Consider the following 17805-nt stretch of genomic DNA (forward strand, 5'->3'; position numbering starts at 1 on the left):
CATATCTCCCGAGCACCTGCTTGCCACGGGTAAAATACCCGTGGAGGTGGATGAAGGCCCTTGAGTGGCCGTTAAGTAGCCACTTAAGGGCCTTGATTGGCCTGGGGCAGGTGGCCTGTTTCGCGACCCCCTCCCAGCCCACGAAAGTGGGGCAGAGGCGGGAACGGGCTGGGAAGGCCTCCCGGAGCCTCCCGCTCAATTTTACGCCACCCCCTCGCCACCATCCAGCTCGCTGGGGTGGCATAAAATTCCGGTCTCTCTCTTTCTGTTTTTTCTACCAAAGTGGATAACTTAACATTTATTGACATTATATTCCATGAATATAAATTGAAAGCTCTGTTGTAACTTGTTATCCAGTAAGGAAATAATACAGATCCTTACCAAGTTTGATAAGTGATGAAATTTCCAAAGTTGAAAATGGTGTTGATACTCTCAAGAAAACTGAGTGAATAAGGTACTATTTTTTTCCCCAAGTCTAATAAAGTTATTGCTTGCATATGTTAATTGTCTTAAGTATACACTTGAAACTTTTCAGAAACATCGGGGCAAAAATTCAGTAAGTCCTGGGATCACACTTGCTGCGGGACTTTGCTGCTGTCCTCAGCAGGCTTCCTAGAATCAGGTTGAGGTTACCTATTTAGCATGCTCTGCCAGGCATCCATGCAACTGGAAGTACCTCTCAGATGCCTGGCTGCCCCCAGGACTGTTTGTCAGAGGCCTCTGTCTCATCCTCAGCATCCAAATAGCACTGGTTAAATTCACCAATGACATCTTATCTGACTACAATTGAGGCTTATTGCAAGTCCCCCATTGGCTCTCTATTCCTTCAACCGTGTTTTTCACTCCATCCTCCAAAGAAAAATTTTACACTTACCTGCTAGGCCTCTTCTGGCCCACAAACCAGCTGCAGAAATGTCTGACCTGATATGGAACCCATCACTGTTTCCCCACTCAGTCCTTCAACTAAAAATTACAGATCTGGTCCCAATGTTATCATCAGACCCAATCTGCTTATTTAAAGATTGAGCCCGCTTCCTTCCCATGAGTATCGCTCACCTGCTCAAAAGAACAGGTTAAAATCAGCGGGATCAGAGTCAGTAAGTCATTGGCCTCATTTTAATTCCCTTCAATTACTCGATGTCCACGAAGCAAAGGAAGTTAAAAATCAGGCACATGTCTTTCAATGATGCCCAAGATGGGAGAAAGTAAATGTTTTACTGTGAACAAGGGCATCAAAGTTGGAGGAAAAGACATGATCTTGATCAATGACACTCCCTTGTATACTTCACCGTTTGTGGCTCCCGCCCACCTTCCAAACCCATTTCCTTCTGCACCCTGTTACAACCGAGGCAGGAGGAGTGGGTTTATTCTAATCCCACTTCTCTACAGGTCACAACATATATTTAAATTTTCCCACTTACCGATACGGTCAATCATAGACTCTATTTTTCCCAGAATAAAACACACCAGCCAGGTTTCTTTAATAAACAACAAAATTATCAGTTTATTATAAAACAAATCTTGATAAAACCAGTAATGAAGCAAAGCATAAACACACAAATTGAAATATTAAAGTTCCCTTTTTACCTTAGCCCCTCACACTCATACACACACCCACACATCCACACACACACACATACATCCATCGGTTAACTGGAAAAATTAAAGGATTTTGGTTTTAGAGCTCTATTACATAAAAAACAAAAAAATTGGGTGAAATACTTGTTAATTATTGATGAAAAATGAGAAGGTATGGAAAGATGTCCTTTGTTTTTGTTTGGCATCCAAAATGCGTATAGACGCTGTCACTAGGATCTTCCAAGAACAGTACTTTCCAGGTGATGTTGAAGATCGGTTTGGGTAGGCTTTCCAAGAAATGCAGTTTCAGAGGCTTCAGATAGGCCTTACAGCAGAAATGCGGCAACAGGGGTTTCAGTTCCCACACATTCAATATGCAGGGTTTCTTCAAATACAGGAGGAAAGAGACTGACACCCTGCATATGCAGGGTTTCTTTCCAAGAGAGAGAAAAAGTTCAGCTGTGTTTTCTTGGCAGGCAAAAATCTTTTCAACAATTCAAAGTGAAACCAAAAACATTCCAGAAGTCAACTCTCCTGACTTCTATAAATCTTAACCTGTCCCTTCTTTGTAAACATCTCCCCAAGTCAAAACAACAAGCCCCCTGCTGGTATTTTATCTGAAAACAGATGCTTTCCAGTAAGGGCTTGTTTACAAGCCACGTCCAGGAATCCTTCTGGTGACCTCTTTTTAAAAAAACACAAAGTTCAGCATCTCTTCAAGCTGCCAGATGAATCAATGTCCATAAGTCAATTATAAGTCCTGAAAAACATATTTTACAAAAAATAGAAACACTCTCGTAACAACCCACCCTGGAAAATCTCTCCATCAAGTTATTTACAAGTGCACTTTCAAACTTCCAATCGCTGAGCCTTTGGTCCTTCACTTTCAATGATAACATCTGCAGCTGTCGATCTCCTCAACCACTGCCTCTTCTCCATCTTTGAAAGTGCAGTTGTAAATGAGATAGCACCTGTGATGTCCTATCCTCTGTCCTAGCTCCTGACCATGTGCCCAGTGAGTCACCTTACATATACACCTCCTCTAACATAGTGAATAAAGTCTACAAAGTGCCAATATCTGTGCTCATGCTTGGGAGAGTCAAATCGAGTGATGGTACATCTTCCTGAAGGCTTACCCCCTTTTCCTCAACTCGCACAGGGGCTTTCACATTCCTAGCACCTGAACTGAATGAAGGTGACAAGGGTTAAAGTTCATGTCTGAAGGAAGAGCAGAAAGAGAGAAGAGGGTGGTGAAAGCACCTGGAGTTTGCCATGTAGAGAGCGTGGGTTAGAAAAAAGGCAGAACAGACAAGGAGAATTAGGTATGGCAGTGCTAGTCACCACAGCCTTGACTCTGCCCATGATGATGATGAAAAGTACACTTTCTTTGAGGGGGAAGCAAGTGTCTAAATGGTGTGTTCCTCCTCCAGTCCTGGCCTGCTGTCTTGAGTTCCACAATACCTTTTCCTGCAAGAAACAAGGGAATGTATTAGTGAGAGTCTTGTCCGCTGCTTAGAGAATCTGGTTGTCATGATGGAATAGCTGATAGTATGTGAGAGGTGAGTTTTGCATTAGTGAGGATTGTAATAATAGGGTGTGTGAGTGTGAGGAGGAGTTGTGGTGCAGCGCTTGTAGGAGAGCATCAGTCCTATGAGTGTTGTGATGAATGAGGCTGTGAGTGGTGCAGCTGGGAGCAGAGAATAAGAGCAATATTCTTACTTTAATAAGTCTAGTTAGATCATCAAATTTCTTGGTGCAATGCTCCTTGGATTGACAGGCTCTGCAATTTCTTCCCACTGTCTCTTGAATTGATACTTGGAGGGCTTCCTGCCCCCTGGGGCAGGAGGATGTTCCTGTTCCTGCATTGGGCCTCCAAAGTGCAGCAGAGAACATTGGTGCCCTTTCACTAGTTGCTTCACCCATATCTTTACTCAGACTGTTTCCCTGGTGTCTGCAACCAGAATATACCTCTTCTTTAAGAGGTGCTGGCTGCCATTAAGTAGCACCAGAGACACCCGATATCTGACCCCTCGCTTGCAAGCATGCAGCCAATGAGTAACATGGATTGTGCTGACTTCATGGCTGCACGATGATAATTATCAAGTGGCATGAATATCACTTGCTGTCTGAGTTCCTTCGAAAAGGCATTTGTTGTACGTGCCCCACCCCCGCGTGCCTGATTCTGGTGTGATTGGGTTTCTAGGCCACAATCTCTGGGTTTGCTATTTCCAGTGCCATAAAGCCAAGACTATTTTTTTACATGTACTCGTTGTCCAGAAGAAGTAATTGTTGTTAATGCATTCTAAAAAATTATTTTTCCTGTTATGTGGCTGTGGGCATTGAGTTAGGGACTACTTCTGTCTCCTCCATGATTTCAGTTATCAAGTGTTATATAGATGCAGCATCATAAAATTAAGAACTGAGATCAAAGTAGAAGCTGATAATTCAACTGAAAATGAATGCAAGTTGTGCTAATATTCAATTTGGGTGCCAAATGCTAGCTCCATGACTCACTGATGAATAAAAGCAGTATTTGGAGTTGAGAACCCAGATCAGGAAATTGTGTGTACACAACTAGAGTGAGGTGAGAGTTAATACATACAGTATATTGAGAGTATTAAAATAACCTACATTTATTATCCCCATTATAAAGTTTTACATGTAGTTTTGGTAGCTATCTCCTGTATGCTGAGTAAATGGGATGCTTGGTTTTCCATTGGGGAGAAAGTTCACTATTGGTATCCCAAAATTTGCCATTATATTTCCTCCTTGTAGTGAATGGTGATGCTAATGAAACATTAAATCATGGTCCTCAGGCTTACAGATACTTTTCATTAGTTTCATCAGAAATGATACATGATTAGCAGTCCTACCTGAATTGTTAACCTGTTTTTCTTTTACAGATACTGATTGCTGAAGGCATGGCTGCCAATGTGGGGCAAAGGAACTGGGGGATAAGCAAGGGGCAAGAGTTGGAGGAATGCAAACTTTTCAGAATATTGCTGGCTGGAGGAGGTTACAGAGATAGGGAAGGGATGAGGCCATGGAGGAATTGAACACAAGGATGCAATTTTAAAATTGAGACATTGCTGGACTGGGAGCCAATATAGGGTCAGCGACTAAAGGGTGATGTGAGAATGGGACTTAGACCGAGAGAGGATACAGGCAGAAGATTTTGGATGAGCTTAACTTGATGGAAGGTGGGAGATGGGAGGCTAGGTGATCATTGGAATATTTGAGTCTGGAGGTAACAAAAGCATAAATGAGGGATTCAACAGCAAATATGCTGAGGCAAGGGTGAAGACGGGTGATATTACCTAGGTTTGCCTTTTACTCTACACCTTCAGCAGGTTTTCATTAACGTGTACATTCCCATTTATTGGTTTTCCTTAATATATGAAAATAAATTACCTTACGCTTCTTAAGTTTTGTCTTCTTGAAGTCTTGTACAGGTCTCCTTGCCGCTTGCCAAATCCCCTAATGTTACTCATCTGTTTGCCTTCCCCCCACCCCCAACCAAAATACCTAGCTCTCTGTTCCCCACGTGGGAGGTCTAATTATTTTCATGTTTTTTTTTTGAAATACAGCCAAAGTAGTTCAAGTTACAACAAGCAATTCCCTGTTTTTTATTGAAACGCACTCAGGCATTTATTAAGAGTTCATTAATAAAAACCTTAAGCTTGTTGGGTAAGTAGAGACACACTATTCTAGTCACATTTAGCCTGCAGCCGGGGAATGGATGGAGCAGCGCTGGTGCAGTGTGTATGTGGAGTGTGGGGGTATCACAGAGCAACGCGACGTATCACCAACGCAACCACCTACCATTTCTGCATTGCAGAATTTTGACTCCGTCCATTTTTATTTCACATATAAAGCAGAACAATAGATTGCCAATTTAATCGACTTACTTTTCTTTCTCTTTCTCCCTCTCTTGTTAAGATAAGCGAACAGATATGGCTCTGCTCTCGTTTTACTGTTGAGGTGTTGCACTATGAGGATTTGCAGGATGGTTCGTATGGCGAGTGTGCTGGGTTTGGTGATGTTAAGCGTCGCTCTGCTTATTCTATCATTGATCAGCTATGTTTCACTCAAAAAGGACAACCTCTTCGCCACTCCGAGATATCTAGGCTCAGCCGGCCCTAGACTGTATATGTTACACAGTGGATTCCGGTAAGTTAAAAAATAAACCTTTTAAAAAGCTTTGGATCTAAGTCAATAGAATCTGTGCAAAATTAGACGTTTTGTCTTTTGCAGCCCTGGTGCTTGCTTTGCTTCCCAATCGACTGACCATTGGCTCAGCCTTCAAACCAACAACAAAAAATATCTGCATCATTTCTTTTTCAGAAAGTAATAATCGTATGGTTTGAAATAAGCACGCAGGCCCATGCATCATCGCCGGCACACAGCATCTTAATGTGTGCTGTGATCCTGACATGTTCAATCTCGTTCCCCCTACCTCCCCTCCCCCTTCAGGCGCCACTATTGAATCGGCATATTTTAGATCCATACCCCGCCTCCGCGTCGTTTCATGTAAAATAAGAGGTTGGAGATGGGGTGGTGGGGGGGGGGGTTAGTATACCAGATGTTTGCTGCATAAACGGATTGTAGTCCTATGCTGAATGATGTGCAGCTGGCTGTCGCTTTGTTCGGGGATAGTTATCCGCACAGTGGTCCTTGCAGGGCTCAGCGGTGTTGTTGAAGCCGCATTGCTCACCATTGGGATCTATTGGGGTATTGATTGCTTCCCACAGCACGGTCATCCTTCATTTAAGAGGGGCGAAATGCCTCAATCGGAAGTACTGCTGTTGCTTTCGTGGGTGTATGAACAAAATTGTACTTGTCTAGGTTTCACATTGATGACAGATATGTCCAATGCTGGATCTGTAAAACAAACAACATTTGCGTTATGCAAAAGCTGCAACGTTGCTGGCATTAGGAAGCAGTGCCCACATGCTTGAAAGAATTTGTGCAAAACTGACTTGGAATTCAAATTTAAAGAAAAAATCGCAAGCATGATTCGGCAGCATCATAACAAATGAGCACGTTCCTTTAAAAAAAAGCCAAGGGAACAATTCCGAAACGAATTATTATATGTCTTTCATAAGACCTATTATCACATGATGCAGATATTTTTTGTTGTTGCTTTGAAGGCTGAGCCAATAGTCAGTCGATTGGGAAGCAAAGCAAGCACCAGGGCTGCAAAAGACAAAACGTCTAATTTTGCACAGATTCTATTGACTTAGATTTTTAGAAAGCATACTGGTAATTAGCATAGCTTAGTGCAAACATTATTCGTGTACATGAATATCAACGGAAATCTGTTTCAATTTTTCCTGGGTTCTCTTACAGTTGTTGGAACTGAGATGGTATGATGCAATTTTTCAAACATACTATGAATATTTGTCCAATGCAATATGTCCATGGTGCTGACTTAGAGTGAAGGCTCCTTTGCACACACAGCAACTTGCATTTATACAGCGCCTTTAAGGTAGTAAAATGTCCCAAAGCAATTCACAGGAAAATAATCAGCCAAAAATGAACAGGGAGCCAGAGGTGACTTTAGAAAGGAGTCTCGAAGCTTCGTCAAAGAGGCAGGATTTAAGGAGTGCCTTAAAGGTGAAGATGGAGGATTCCCGAGTTTGTCACCTAAACCATTGAAGGTTCAGCTGCCAACAGAGGGGCAAGGAATCCAAGGATGCACGGGGGCTCAGAATTGCAGCAACCGAGACTTATTGCCCTTTAAGTAAAAGGGAGAAGATCCCAGTTAGAAATAAATATCTTAACAAAGCCAGGAAAACAATCTAATGTAAAATCAAGTAATTTTAAAATTAACTCCATTGGCCATTGTCAAAAATAAAACTGCAGTAAATAATACTGAATCTATTTTTATTGAGCTAACTAAATTACTGAAACTAGTCTGAGCACCACGTGTCTCAAAAGCCCTTCATAAGAAAGAAAGACTTGCATTTATATAGCATCTTTTACAAACTCAGGACAACCCAAATGTTCACAGCCAATGAACTACTGTACTTTGTGGCATAATTACTGTTGTAGGCCTAAAAACTGGGTTCAGAAGTCAGCATATTAACATCTACATCTGCAGAGCTATCATGAAGAGACCATGCCAGAAAAGATAAATGTCAAAGAATGATTGCAATTCGAGACGTTTAAGAACTAAAAACTAGCAAAGCTACTATATATATTGAAAAGGGGGACAAATCTGGCCTGGGCAGACCCACTCTGCTAATGTCACAAAAGGGTAAAATGATGGAAGCCATTCAGTGGAGAAGTACCTATATAGCAACAAGTGAATAAGAAACAGTTAGCCGAGATTTAGAAGGAGATCCCAGTTGATAAATCTCCTGGACCCATCTTGAGTAAGTTGCCAATAAAGTAGGTAGTGGAACTCTGGAAGATATTGTTTATTTGGACTTTCAGAATGCCACTAACCCACATGAAGCTGCCACATGAAAACACACTGCAAATAAAACTGAATATCATGAGAATGCAGAGTAGTACTTGGAACTGGGTGAGAAAGATGGAACAGAAAATACTCATCAAAGGTCCAGTATCAGACTGCAGGGAAGTTCTGAAGGAGGAGGGTAAGGATCAATGATTTAACAATGTCGAAAAGCAATTTTAAAAATCTAATAAAATTCAGAATACCTAACTAGACTGTGAATTCCATGTCTGCTGAGGCTATGGAAACATGTATATGGACCATGTATAGGAGTTATGAGTACAATGTCAGCATGTTCAGAAGATACATACATTGGAGTAGGTGCAATGGAAAATAACAAGATTGATCACAATATAAAAGGGATAAACTGAAATATTAAAGACATGCATGTTATACAATATAGAAAGAGAGGGAAATTTCGCTGAGGTTCATGAAGTATTATATGATGCAGATAATGTGAACCGGAATATTCGAAAGTGGGATGACATAGATTTTACAATTTAAAACATTTTATATGCTGAAAGGCTGAAAGTATTTGGGATAATCTAGTTAAATGGCAGAGTGAAAGATGGTAGGGGCTTTCAAAATGCAAATGGGAGCAAGGCCGGTTCAGCTGAGCAGCCGATTCCATCCTTGGCCTTCTTGTAACGAGCATTTGGTTGTGAAATGCTAGAGAGGGGTTCTCAGGATTACACAGTGACAAGTTAGATAATGGAATCTCAACAGTACATCTACCCTCTAGGAAAAGGCGTTATTGCATGAAAACAAAAGCGACGGGGAATGTATACAGGGTATCTACGAGAGAAGGGCGGAAGTGAAAGTTACTGACTGAAACAACTAAACTGCCAAATTAGTAAGATCATGATTTACTGGGATGCGGAAAATGAGTTCGAGTACTTGAGGCCCCTGAACAAAGCAATTTGTAGAATTCTAAGCTCTAGCTTAGTTTTGATAAGTAATCTTATATCAGTCTTATAGGTGCACTTAGATAGTTGCACGGGGTCAGCAGGTGCTGCTCACGTTAATACAAAGATCAAACAAAAGTTATCAACAAATTTAAATAAAATGTATTTGATATAATCAGTTAAAGTTTGATAATGAATTCAGGACCGAGCCCTGTAAATTCATAAGTAGTACAGTTAAACATACAGGATATTGTCACTTCCAGTTAAACTCGTGGCGATCTTTCTTACAGGTCGCAGTTTTCTTTGAAGTTTTTGGATCCTTCTTTTTTGCCAGCTGGAAGTGGCCTTAACGACAATCTTCGTGGCAAACCTGTAAAGTGGACTTTCAACACAACTTCCTTTTTAAAGCAAAGGTAAGACACTGTGCAAAGTATAAAGTTCTAAGGGGCTGGACCGGAAGTGTTCACCATTCCTTCTTCTTTATTGCATATTTTCAGAAGTTTCAGGTTTTTTTTTTGTTTTTATCTCTGCAAAGTAAACCTTGACCATGCTCCTCCCACCTCCCGCCACCTCACCCCTCATAAAAGGGAAGCCTTCAAATAAAATCAAGAGTTCTGGCATGGTCTTCATTATGTAGAACAAAAATTGTATTACTATTATAGACATAAATAAGCAAAATAGCTGGTTAAGATCAACAAGAGTCTCACAGGGATGTGTTACTGTAATATTAGCAATGACATGGGACCCAATTTCAAAGTTACGACTTCCCAAAGGAAACGTTTTAATAATCAAGATATGTTTTCCTTCTCAGTGTAAAACCTGTCGCGTTATCACGGCCTGCTTTTTACTGATCATGTTTACTGCACTGTTAGAAGTATGTGTTCTGAATTCAGATCCAATGTCGAGAATAAACTGAACTAATTCTTTCTATTTTTTGTTTTAGGAAGGACATCAGTCGCTATGTCGACATTTATAAAAATTTCACTTTGGTTAAGAAAAACGTGCGAGTTGGACAGTTGCTGCACTATGACTATTCCAACCACAAATACGTTTTTTCAGTCAGCAATAGTTTTCGATCATTACTCCCCGACGTGCCCCCTATATTAAAAATGCACTACAACACATGTGCGGTTGTTGGGAACAGTGGGATCCTAATAGGAAGCCATTGTGGAGCTGACATAGATAAATCCGATTTCGTGTTCCGCTGCAATTTCGCACCAACCGAATCTTTTGAAAAAGATGTTGGCAAAAAGACGAATCTCACGACCTTCAACCCAAGTATCCTTGAAAAGTACTACAACAATCTATTAACAATCCAAGATCGAAATAAGTTTTTCTTGAATCTTAAAAAGCTCGATGGAGCTATTCTTTGGATCCCTGCTTTTTTCTTCCACACTTCCGCTCCGGTGACAAGAACGTTGGTAGATTTTTTTATGGAACATAGAGCGCAACTGAAGGTCCAGTTGGCTTGGCCTGGGAACATAATGCAACATATCAATAAGTAAGTATATAAGGCTCAGGGATTATTTTAGCAATTTCTGTGAATATTCATAAGATGGTGCATACTAATTAAGCCAGTTATAGTCTTCAATTGCATCTTTATGATAAAAAATTGCGTTGTGGCCGTTTATTCTGCTATTTTAACCTGCCGATTTTCGTCTTTTTCTACTATCTTGTTCCTCATTGGTAAAGTTTCTGTATTTTCCTCGATCAAATTGATTGGCTACCTTTACATTCTCCGAAATTCAGGTTCTCCCTCCATCACAGATCAACCAAAAGGTCACAGACACAGCTACCATGGTAACTGCTTGTTCGCCCTACTGTCTACCCCGAAAAGTGAAATTTGTAACATAGTAATTGCCATAAAAAATAAATAGTCCTAAAAATAATCACAAGCGTGCACATGAAAAGGCATTTTATCTTCCAATCGCTCAAAATTTGTTCCAAAGCATCCCGTCTGGGCTCATGAAGATTCCTGACCTCTGGTACACGCTCCCTCCACTTAATTGATTCGCAAAGCCTGTCCAGAATGCTTCCTCGCCCTGGCTCCTGGGCCCTGCTCCTCACCTCTGTAACCTTGTTTGCCAGTCTCTGCCATGGACATTCTTCCCGTCCTCTTGCTGCTTCCAAATATCCTGAGCATCTGACGAGGTTCTGGTATCTTCACTCTCCTGGTCTCACCGGCCATCCTCCATTTCAAAGAGCGAGACCTGCTTCTGTTCTGTCACCCGGGAAAGTCTCTTTCCCAGGCACAAGCAAAGCTACTGTTCCTGAGAACACCTGTGTTCCCCGTTCTCTCATGGTTCATTTCAATTCTGAATATTGGAATCATTCAACTATTGAGTATTTATTCGACAAAGGTAGGGTAGTCGAATCATTCATCTGTTAGAAATTTGTAGAATCATTTGTAATATTGGTTTCAGAATATTCAATATTTACGTAATAATCTATATTTACCGAGGCCGTCCTTTCCACACTTCCCCGGACTGTTAGCCCTAGCTTTAGCCCCAGGCACACAATCTGGCATTCCGCTCCCTCCCAAACCATGTCCACATCTACCCATTGTATCACGTGAAGCCAAGATAGCGTATGCCCGGAGAGTGTTACCAGAGGTTTGGAATTCCTATCTATCTCCAGGCTTCCATTGCAGGCAATAAGAAATTGTGTGAGTGCTAGATGTTAAGAAAATTATACAGAAAAAGAGGAATGATTCGTATAGTGAAAACCATACAGAAAGGCATACTGAACATGTGTGAATGCAGAAGATAGGAGGCAGGCTAGGAGAAACTCACGCAAAGGGAGACTGGTGAAAAATTGTAGACAACGAGACACACGAAGAGTATTGGAGAGGCATCCTGAGAAAGAGTGGAAGATAAATTGAACGATAAAGTCTGAGAGAAAGAATTGGAATAGGAGAAAAGCAGAAACAGTTACAGAAAGCGAGAAACACTCTTTATGAGAAAATCCATAGTCGATCAATGCTTTTTAATTGAAAAAAATTTTGTCAACCTTTTTGATGTTTTACCGTTGAACAGATATTGGAAAACGAAGCAACTGTCGCCAAAGCGTCTAAGTACGGGCATCCTGATGTACACATTGGCTTCTGCCATTTGCGAAGAGATTCACTTGTACGGATTTTGGCCTTTTGCGTGGGATCCCAACACAGGAAAAGAATTGCCATATCACTATTATGACAAAAAGGGAACAAAATTCACTACCAAGTGGCAAGAGTCCCATCAGCTTCCAGCTGAATTCAAGCTGTTGTTCAAACTGCACACTGACGGCTTGACCAAACTGACTCTTTCACATTGTGCCTCATAATAGGATGCTTTCGAAGTGCCAAGTCATTCTTTTCTTTCATTCTTGTTTGGTTTATGTTTCAGAATGCATTTTGTACTCAATGCGTATGCTTTCAAAAGGCGACGATTGGTGGAACTCATCTCAAATAATTCCAACACTGTGTCACTGATGTGTTCATGAGTTTTCGTGTACTGTGGTAGTAAACATATATTTTATATGGGAAATAGCCGGAAGCGCTTAGGCGTGAATTTTGGGGGTTTCTAGCCGAATGAATGTCTTGAACCACAAAAATCTGGTTATTGATGTCAATTTACGGACGGGAATAGCTGCATTGCAGCTTTTGGCGGTGAGGAAAAATGAGCTGGCGATATTAGGCCGTGCCAATCTAGTGAGGGCAATGTAAGTTTCAGAATTATTTAAGCCTAGTATGTTAGATACGGCAGTCAATCAAATTAGGGATGGGTAATAAATGTTGGTCTCGCCACCGACGCCCACGTCCCGCAAACGGTTAAATAAATCCTTATGTTGAAAACGCTGAGATCGTTTTACAAGATGCGTGAAAAATATTAAAGCGGGAGAAAAAAAATGTCCCAGTGATTTCGCCCAGGGACTTTTGTTATTGACCTATTTCTTACCTGTTTCAAAGGTGCCATCATAATAAAGCCACAGTCAGCATGTTTGATGTGTTTAGCACGGGAGTTACTCGAGCTGACTTGAGACCCTCCTTTTTTGTTGTAGAAGTTTTAGGTCAATTTCTTACATTTTAACATGAAACAGCTAGTGAATTCCGTGTACCCTGGCTGAAATAAAATGAAATGCAAACCCACAATAAGTAATATTACTAATGACAAAAGTTCGAGCAGAAGAGAGTCTCAACAAAACTCTTTTAATAAAAGTTAGCTGCAAGAGGCATCACGTTATACCCAAAGACACGGTCCAGTCTAGTAGAATGAAAGAGAATTACAAAGTAATTGTTTATTTAAGCATATCCACAAATGGAAAGCATTTGATATCTCTCAAGTCCTGTTTATATAGAATATCTTATATGGTTGTCAAAGTGGACATGCGAGTCTTTTGTATGTACTTGGCACAATCATTTTTTATCATCAAATGAACGGTAAATGTACCACTTTTGTACCGGTACTTAAAAAAAAAGACTTGTTTTATTTCCTTCGTTGCTTCAAAAGAGACAAATGTGTTTTGAAGTTGTATTGAATACGTTTCTTTGACTGGTTTAGCAACTGCAAGTTTGATATATGCCCCTGCCGCTGTGTTAAAGCAGGGTTTTCAAGGAGGGCATCTCTGCGCTATGTTGTATTGCGAAATTTAAGAATTTTGTTGATTCATGTCTGTAAATATTTTTCTCGTGCCTGCTACTGTTCATCTATATTAAATTACTTATTGACTTCTGTGAGAACTTTGTTTTAGTGGCATGACCCGTTGTTGGTAACTATATAAAGACTTTTAAAACAATGCTTCGCACACTGACTGGCGGTAACATCATTAGAGAGCTCCACTTAAAACATTACAGAAAGCTATTTGCGTAAAGCCATTCACTTTGTATTTACGGTTTGAGGAACAATTCTACTTTGCGTAAGACTCCGGAGCATGTTACAGTAGTTATCTTGGCTTCAGTCTTGTGCGGTACTGTGAAAATGGACAAGTTAATATATTTGAATCGTAGGCAGAAAAGCCATGATCAAGCCGAAGTATACTTGATTGCTCAAATACCAGAATGAGATTTCCCCGAAATAAATAGCACGCTTTCGGCTTAAAGAACACTACCCCTTACCGGGATGTCCGCAACGTATTGGAGCACACCGTGCCTGATTGATGTTGGTGCATAATTAAAACTACTTTCATTTTGGCTTATCCAGCACTGTATAATGGCTTCATGTCGACTTGAAAGAGGAAAAGTCAGGTTATATATTGAAGATAAATTCTTTTAAATTCGTATCTGTCTACAGACCTTCTGAGATAATGTTTTCATATAAACCATAAATTGGAGATTTGGGTTTTAATATGGTAGATGCTGTAAACAACAATAAAACTTAAGATGCAGTTAGTTAACTGTAAGCTAACATTAGCCTATAAATTAATTGTACGAATTACGCTGTCTCTCACACAGTAATTATCCGGTTTTGTGAGAATGTCGGGTCGCGCAATTCCTCTGCCCATATACAGAGCAAGCTTGTATTTGATCGTCTCTCGAAAGTTGTTGCCCTGTGAAGTGAGACGGCTTCATATTTTTATTTACTTTGCACTACACTTCCACGTCCGGCTATTCTTGGTGAGCGAGGGAACAGGAGAATGCTGATTGTTGCTTTCTCTCGGTTAAATCTTTGGCTTACTGAGTAAACCACGGTTATTTGATCAATATTTTAAAAATCTATATCACTAAAAAAGGTTTCCGCCTACAAACCACCGTGCCGACCTTCAGAAAGCGTATCCTTTCACAATTACACATACATATAAAAATTGTTAAAACCGAGACTTTGAGTTAGTTTTCCTTTTCAGCTTCACTAAAAATATTTTCTCAACCCCTCAAAATTATGTCATCATAGAAAGGATGAGACAAGTCCCATCGCACAATCCATACAAATACAAAATAAATAGCATCAACAGGCATTAACAATTACATCATTTTTATTTTTCAAAATCAGAACATTTCACACACGTTATATGTGCGTTAATCATGCTCAGTATCCAAAAGATTCTTTTTTTAAATTCAAAGATAAATCTGCAACTTTTATTTGCAAATTTGGTAGCCTCTAGTAAAGACTTACTATATCATTATTTAAATCGCGATTATTAGAAAACCTAGTGATTATTTTCTACTAAAACTATCACACCATATATGCAGGGATATTAGAAAATATTTATCAAGAAACTTGTTAATAAAGATGTTGTAGATGCGTGTGTTTTAATTATACCTGTTATATTTCAATAACAAGTATACAGTCGACAAGGATACGGACTTCCCATTATTTCCGCCCAACATAAGGCTAAGAGACCTTTCATCCTGTATAATCCTAACTGTATCAACAAACTATATATTTTACATATATTTTCTGATACGGTTAGGCAGGTGGCTTGCAGGTGACAAATACTTTGTACTTTATCTGCATAAAGCGATCCGGCTGTACCTGCAAAACCCATACTCCGTATTAATAGGATCACTTGCCTCTGCAGAATTCCAAACACTTTCACTGCCATGCATTAACAAGCGTGCGTGAATGTGCAAACTCGCACTTCAGCAGTTTAAAGCTGCTGCACGGGGACAAGTATCAATAAGGTTCATACTGTTTGTGAATAGTGCATCTTTAATGTCCCGTCGACAGCAATTTGAAAAGGGGGAGGGAGAACCACAGCACTCCCAGAAAGAGAAAAGTTATGTTGGCCGAATAGACTGGCGAAAGCTTATACCATTTAGGTATAGCACCGAGAAACAAGTGAGCAACTTATTCAGCATTGTTCGGCAAGTACCGAACATAGGCACATATGTTTATTCAATATGAATGCTATAGCATACACCCATTAAATCCTCAGCATCGATCAGTCCACGCGGAAACAGTTCCTCAATACCTGCAAAAAATCCTATATTACAACACTGCATATGGTTTCTCGCAAATCTCGAAGTATTAAGAAACCCAAAAATCTTGTAACTTCTAAGTTGCTGAAGGAATATATTTTCAGTAAATACATTGCTTTTATATCACAAATTAAAATTCGCCCTTTGATTTATAGGAATACTGTTAATGGAGAACACTTTATATTTATGCACACATCCCTGTCTTCCCTTATTAATAAATGATGAGATGCATGTCAGTTAATGTCGCAATTAGGGTCAGATTGACTTTGTCTATACTCCTGCCAGTGAACAGGTGAACTGACCATGTTTAGAACAGTGCTCGCTTTAGAGTTTGTGCTTTCTTCTGCTATGTCTCAATTTTAAAAAGATGGTATTACAAATATACAATATATAGTAAATAATATAAACTATTCAACAACAAATCTATAATCAGGCCACTGATATGTTCACACGAACAAACTCCTCTTATTAATTCAGCGAGTTTACCGATTCGAGAATGATATGCGCAGAGTTTTAAACGATACGGAAATCTTCAGATAAACTTGGATGTCTGCTTTTCTCATTTTCGCAAGGTACAAATAAAATTCCACAAAATAGACTCGTTTTTCAAGTTCTCTTTTGGAAATAATTTAGGGGGAAAGTATTTAAAGGCTTTAGGAACAAAAATAATGAATAAAATCAGGTTTGAATTAGCGCGTCTCAAATTAGTTCGCCATAGTTTGATATTTCAAAATTATTGCAATGTAACTGCTCTAGCATTCTCATTTTAAGTTGCTTTTTAACTGTCCGATCAGCAATGTATGACACTAAAATATATACTACAGCGTAATTTCGTTACATAAATTCAGCTTAAATTCGCCATCCCTTAAATTAACTAAGTTGTGCAAATTTATATGAATGGATATTAAAATATATTCGCAATAGTAATATGTAAATATAAAAATCGTGGAAATGTATAGGCTCTTTTAGCGACTTAGATCTATAATTCTTTCATCCAGAAATAATTATGGTTACCTGAAGTATGCAATTTTCAGAACGAACCTCTTGGACATACTGTTCTACACGAGTGGATTATGTCCTCTGCTGTGATTTCAAAACTAATCGTATATGGATAATTTCCCAATAGGAAATCCTCTTATTTGACAAAGTAACAGGGCACCTGTAAAATAAGCAGCCTGAACACTGGTAGGCAATAGTAAATGCTCCCAAATGAAAATTGATCCAAGCCGATCTGTTTCTTAACATTTCAAAAATGTACATTATTTATCCTACCAGTAGTGTTGCAAAAGTGTAACGCAACGAAAAGCGAATAAACTTAACCTCAAATGGATTGGGGGGAAATGGGTAAGAGAAGAGATAGTTACTAGTTATTGTACCCTGTCCAGTAAGCTTTAAATTATACCAAAGTGCATAGACATAAATGAGAATAATTAAGTCCAGTGGCGCAAAGTACAACGTGACAGCGGAACTGGTCAAACTTTCAAAACTTTCCCTTTGGTATCTTGCGGAAAAAAGGTCTATTAGGGATTAGTCGAAGTAAATGTCTTATTCTGTATTTATTTAAAAGGGGCGTTTAAACAAATTAACTTAAACTGCGTGTTTAAAATTAACTTAAACTTAAATACGTTCAACATCAATATTCTCAACAGAGGTTCATCACATATTCGTTGTAAATTAAGTTTTTTTTTCATTTTCAATTTTCATTACTTGATTTAAAATGCATTTGAATAATACTTACCGCATGCCACCAACCCGGTTGTATCAAAGTTTTTTAAAAAGTCCACTGAAAAGAATAGGATTAAATAGATTAAATAGAGGTTGGTCGCAGCATGGCAGTGAAAGAACTGTAACTCCTCCCTATTTTGCAAATTCCATCTGCTTTACACACTAATCGACAACATAAAATCAAAACTTATGATTAAAACAGGCATTGCTTCAGGCGTTAGAAAATTAAACGAAATAGATAAGGG

General features: G+C 39.5%; 1 protein-coding gene across 1 annotated transcript; it reads left to right on the forward strand.

Moving 5' to 3' along the window:
- The first annotated feature begins 5360 nt into the window (after positions 1–5360).
- st8sia3 (ST8 alpha-N-acetyl-neuraminide alpha-2,8-sialyltransferase 3) lies at positions 5361–13606 on the forward strand. Its single transcript, XM_068047820.1, has 4 exons — positions 5361–5748; positions 9234–9356; positions 9887–10444; positions 11979–13606. Exons 1-4 carry the CDS (start codon positions 5570–5572, stop codon positions 12262–12264), a joined length of 1146 nt encoding a protein of 381 aa, XP_067903921.1. The 5' UTR covers positions 5361–5569; the 3' UTR covers positions 12265–13606.
- The last annotated feature ends 4199 nt before the right edge of the window (positions 13607–17805 follow it).

The sequence above is a fragment of the Heterodontus francisci genome, chromosome 1 (assembly GCF_036365525.1).
Source record: "Heterodontus francisci isolate sHetFra1 chromosome 1, sHetFra1.hap1, whole genome shotgun sequence".
Classification (NCBI taxonomy): Eukaryota; Metazoa; Chordata; class Chondrichthyes; order Heterodontiformes; family Heterodontidae; genus Heterodontus; species Heterodontus francisci.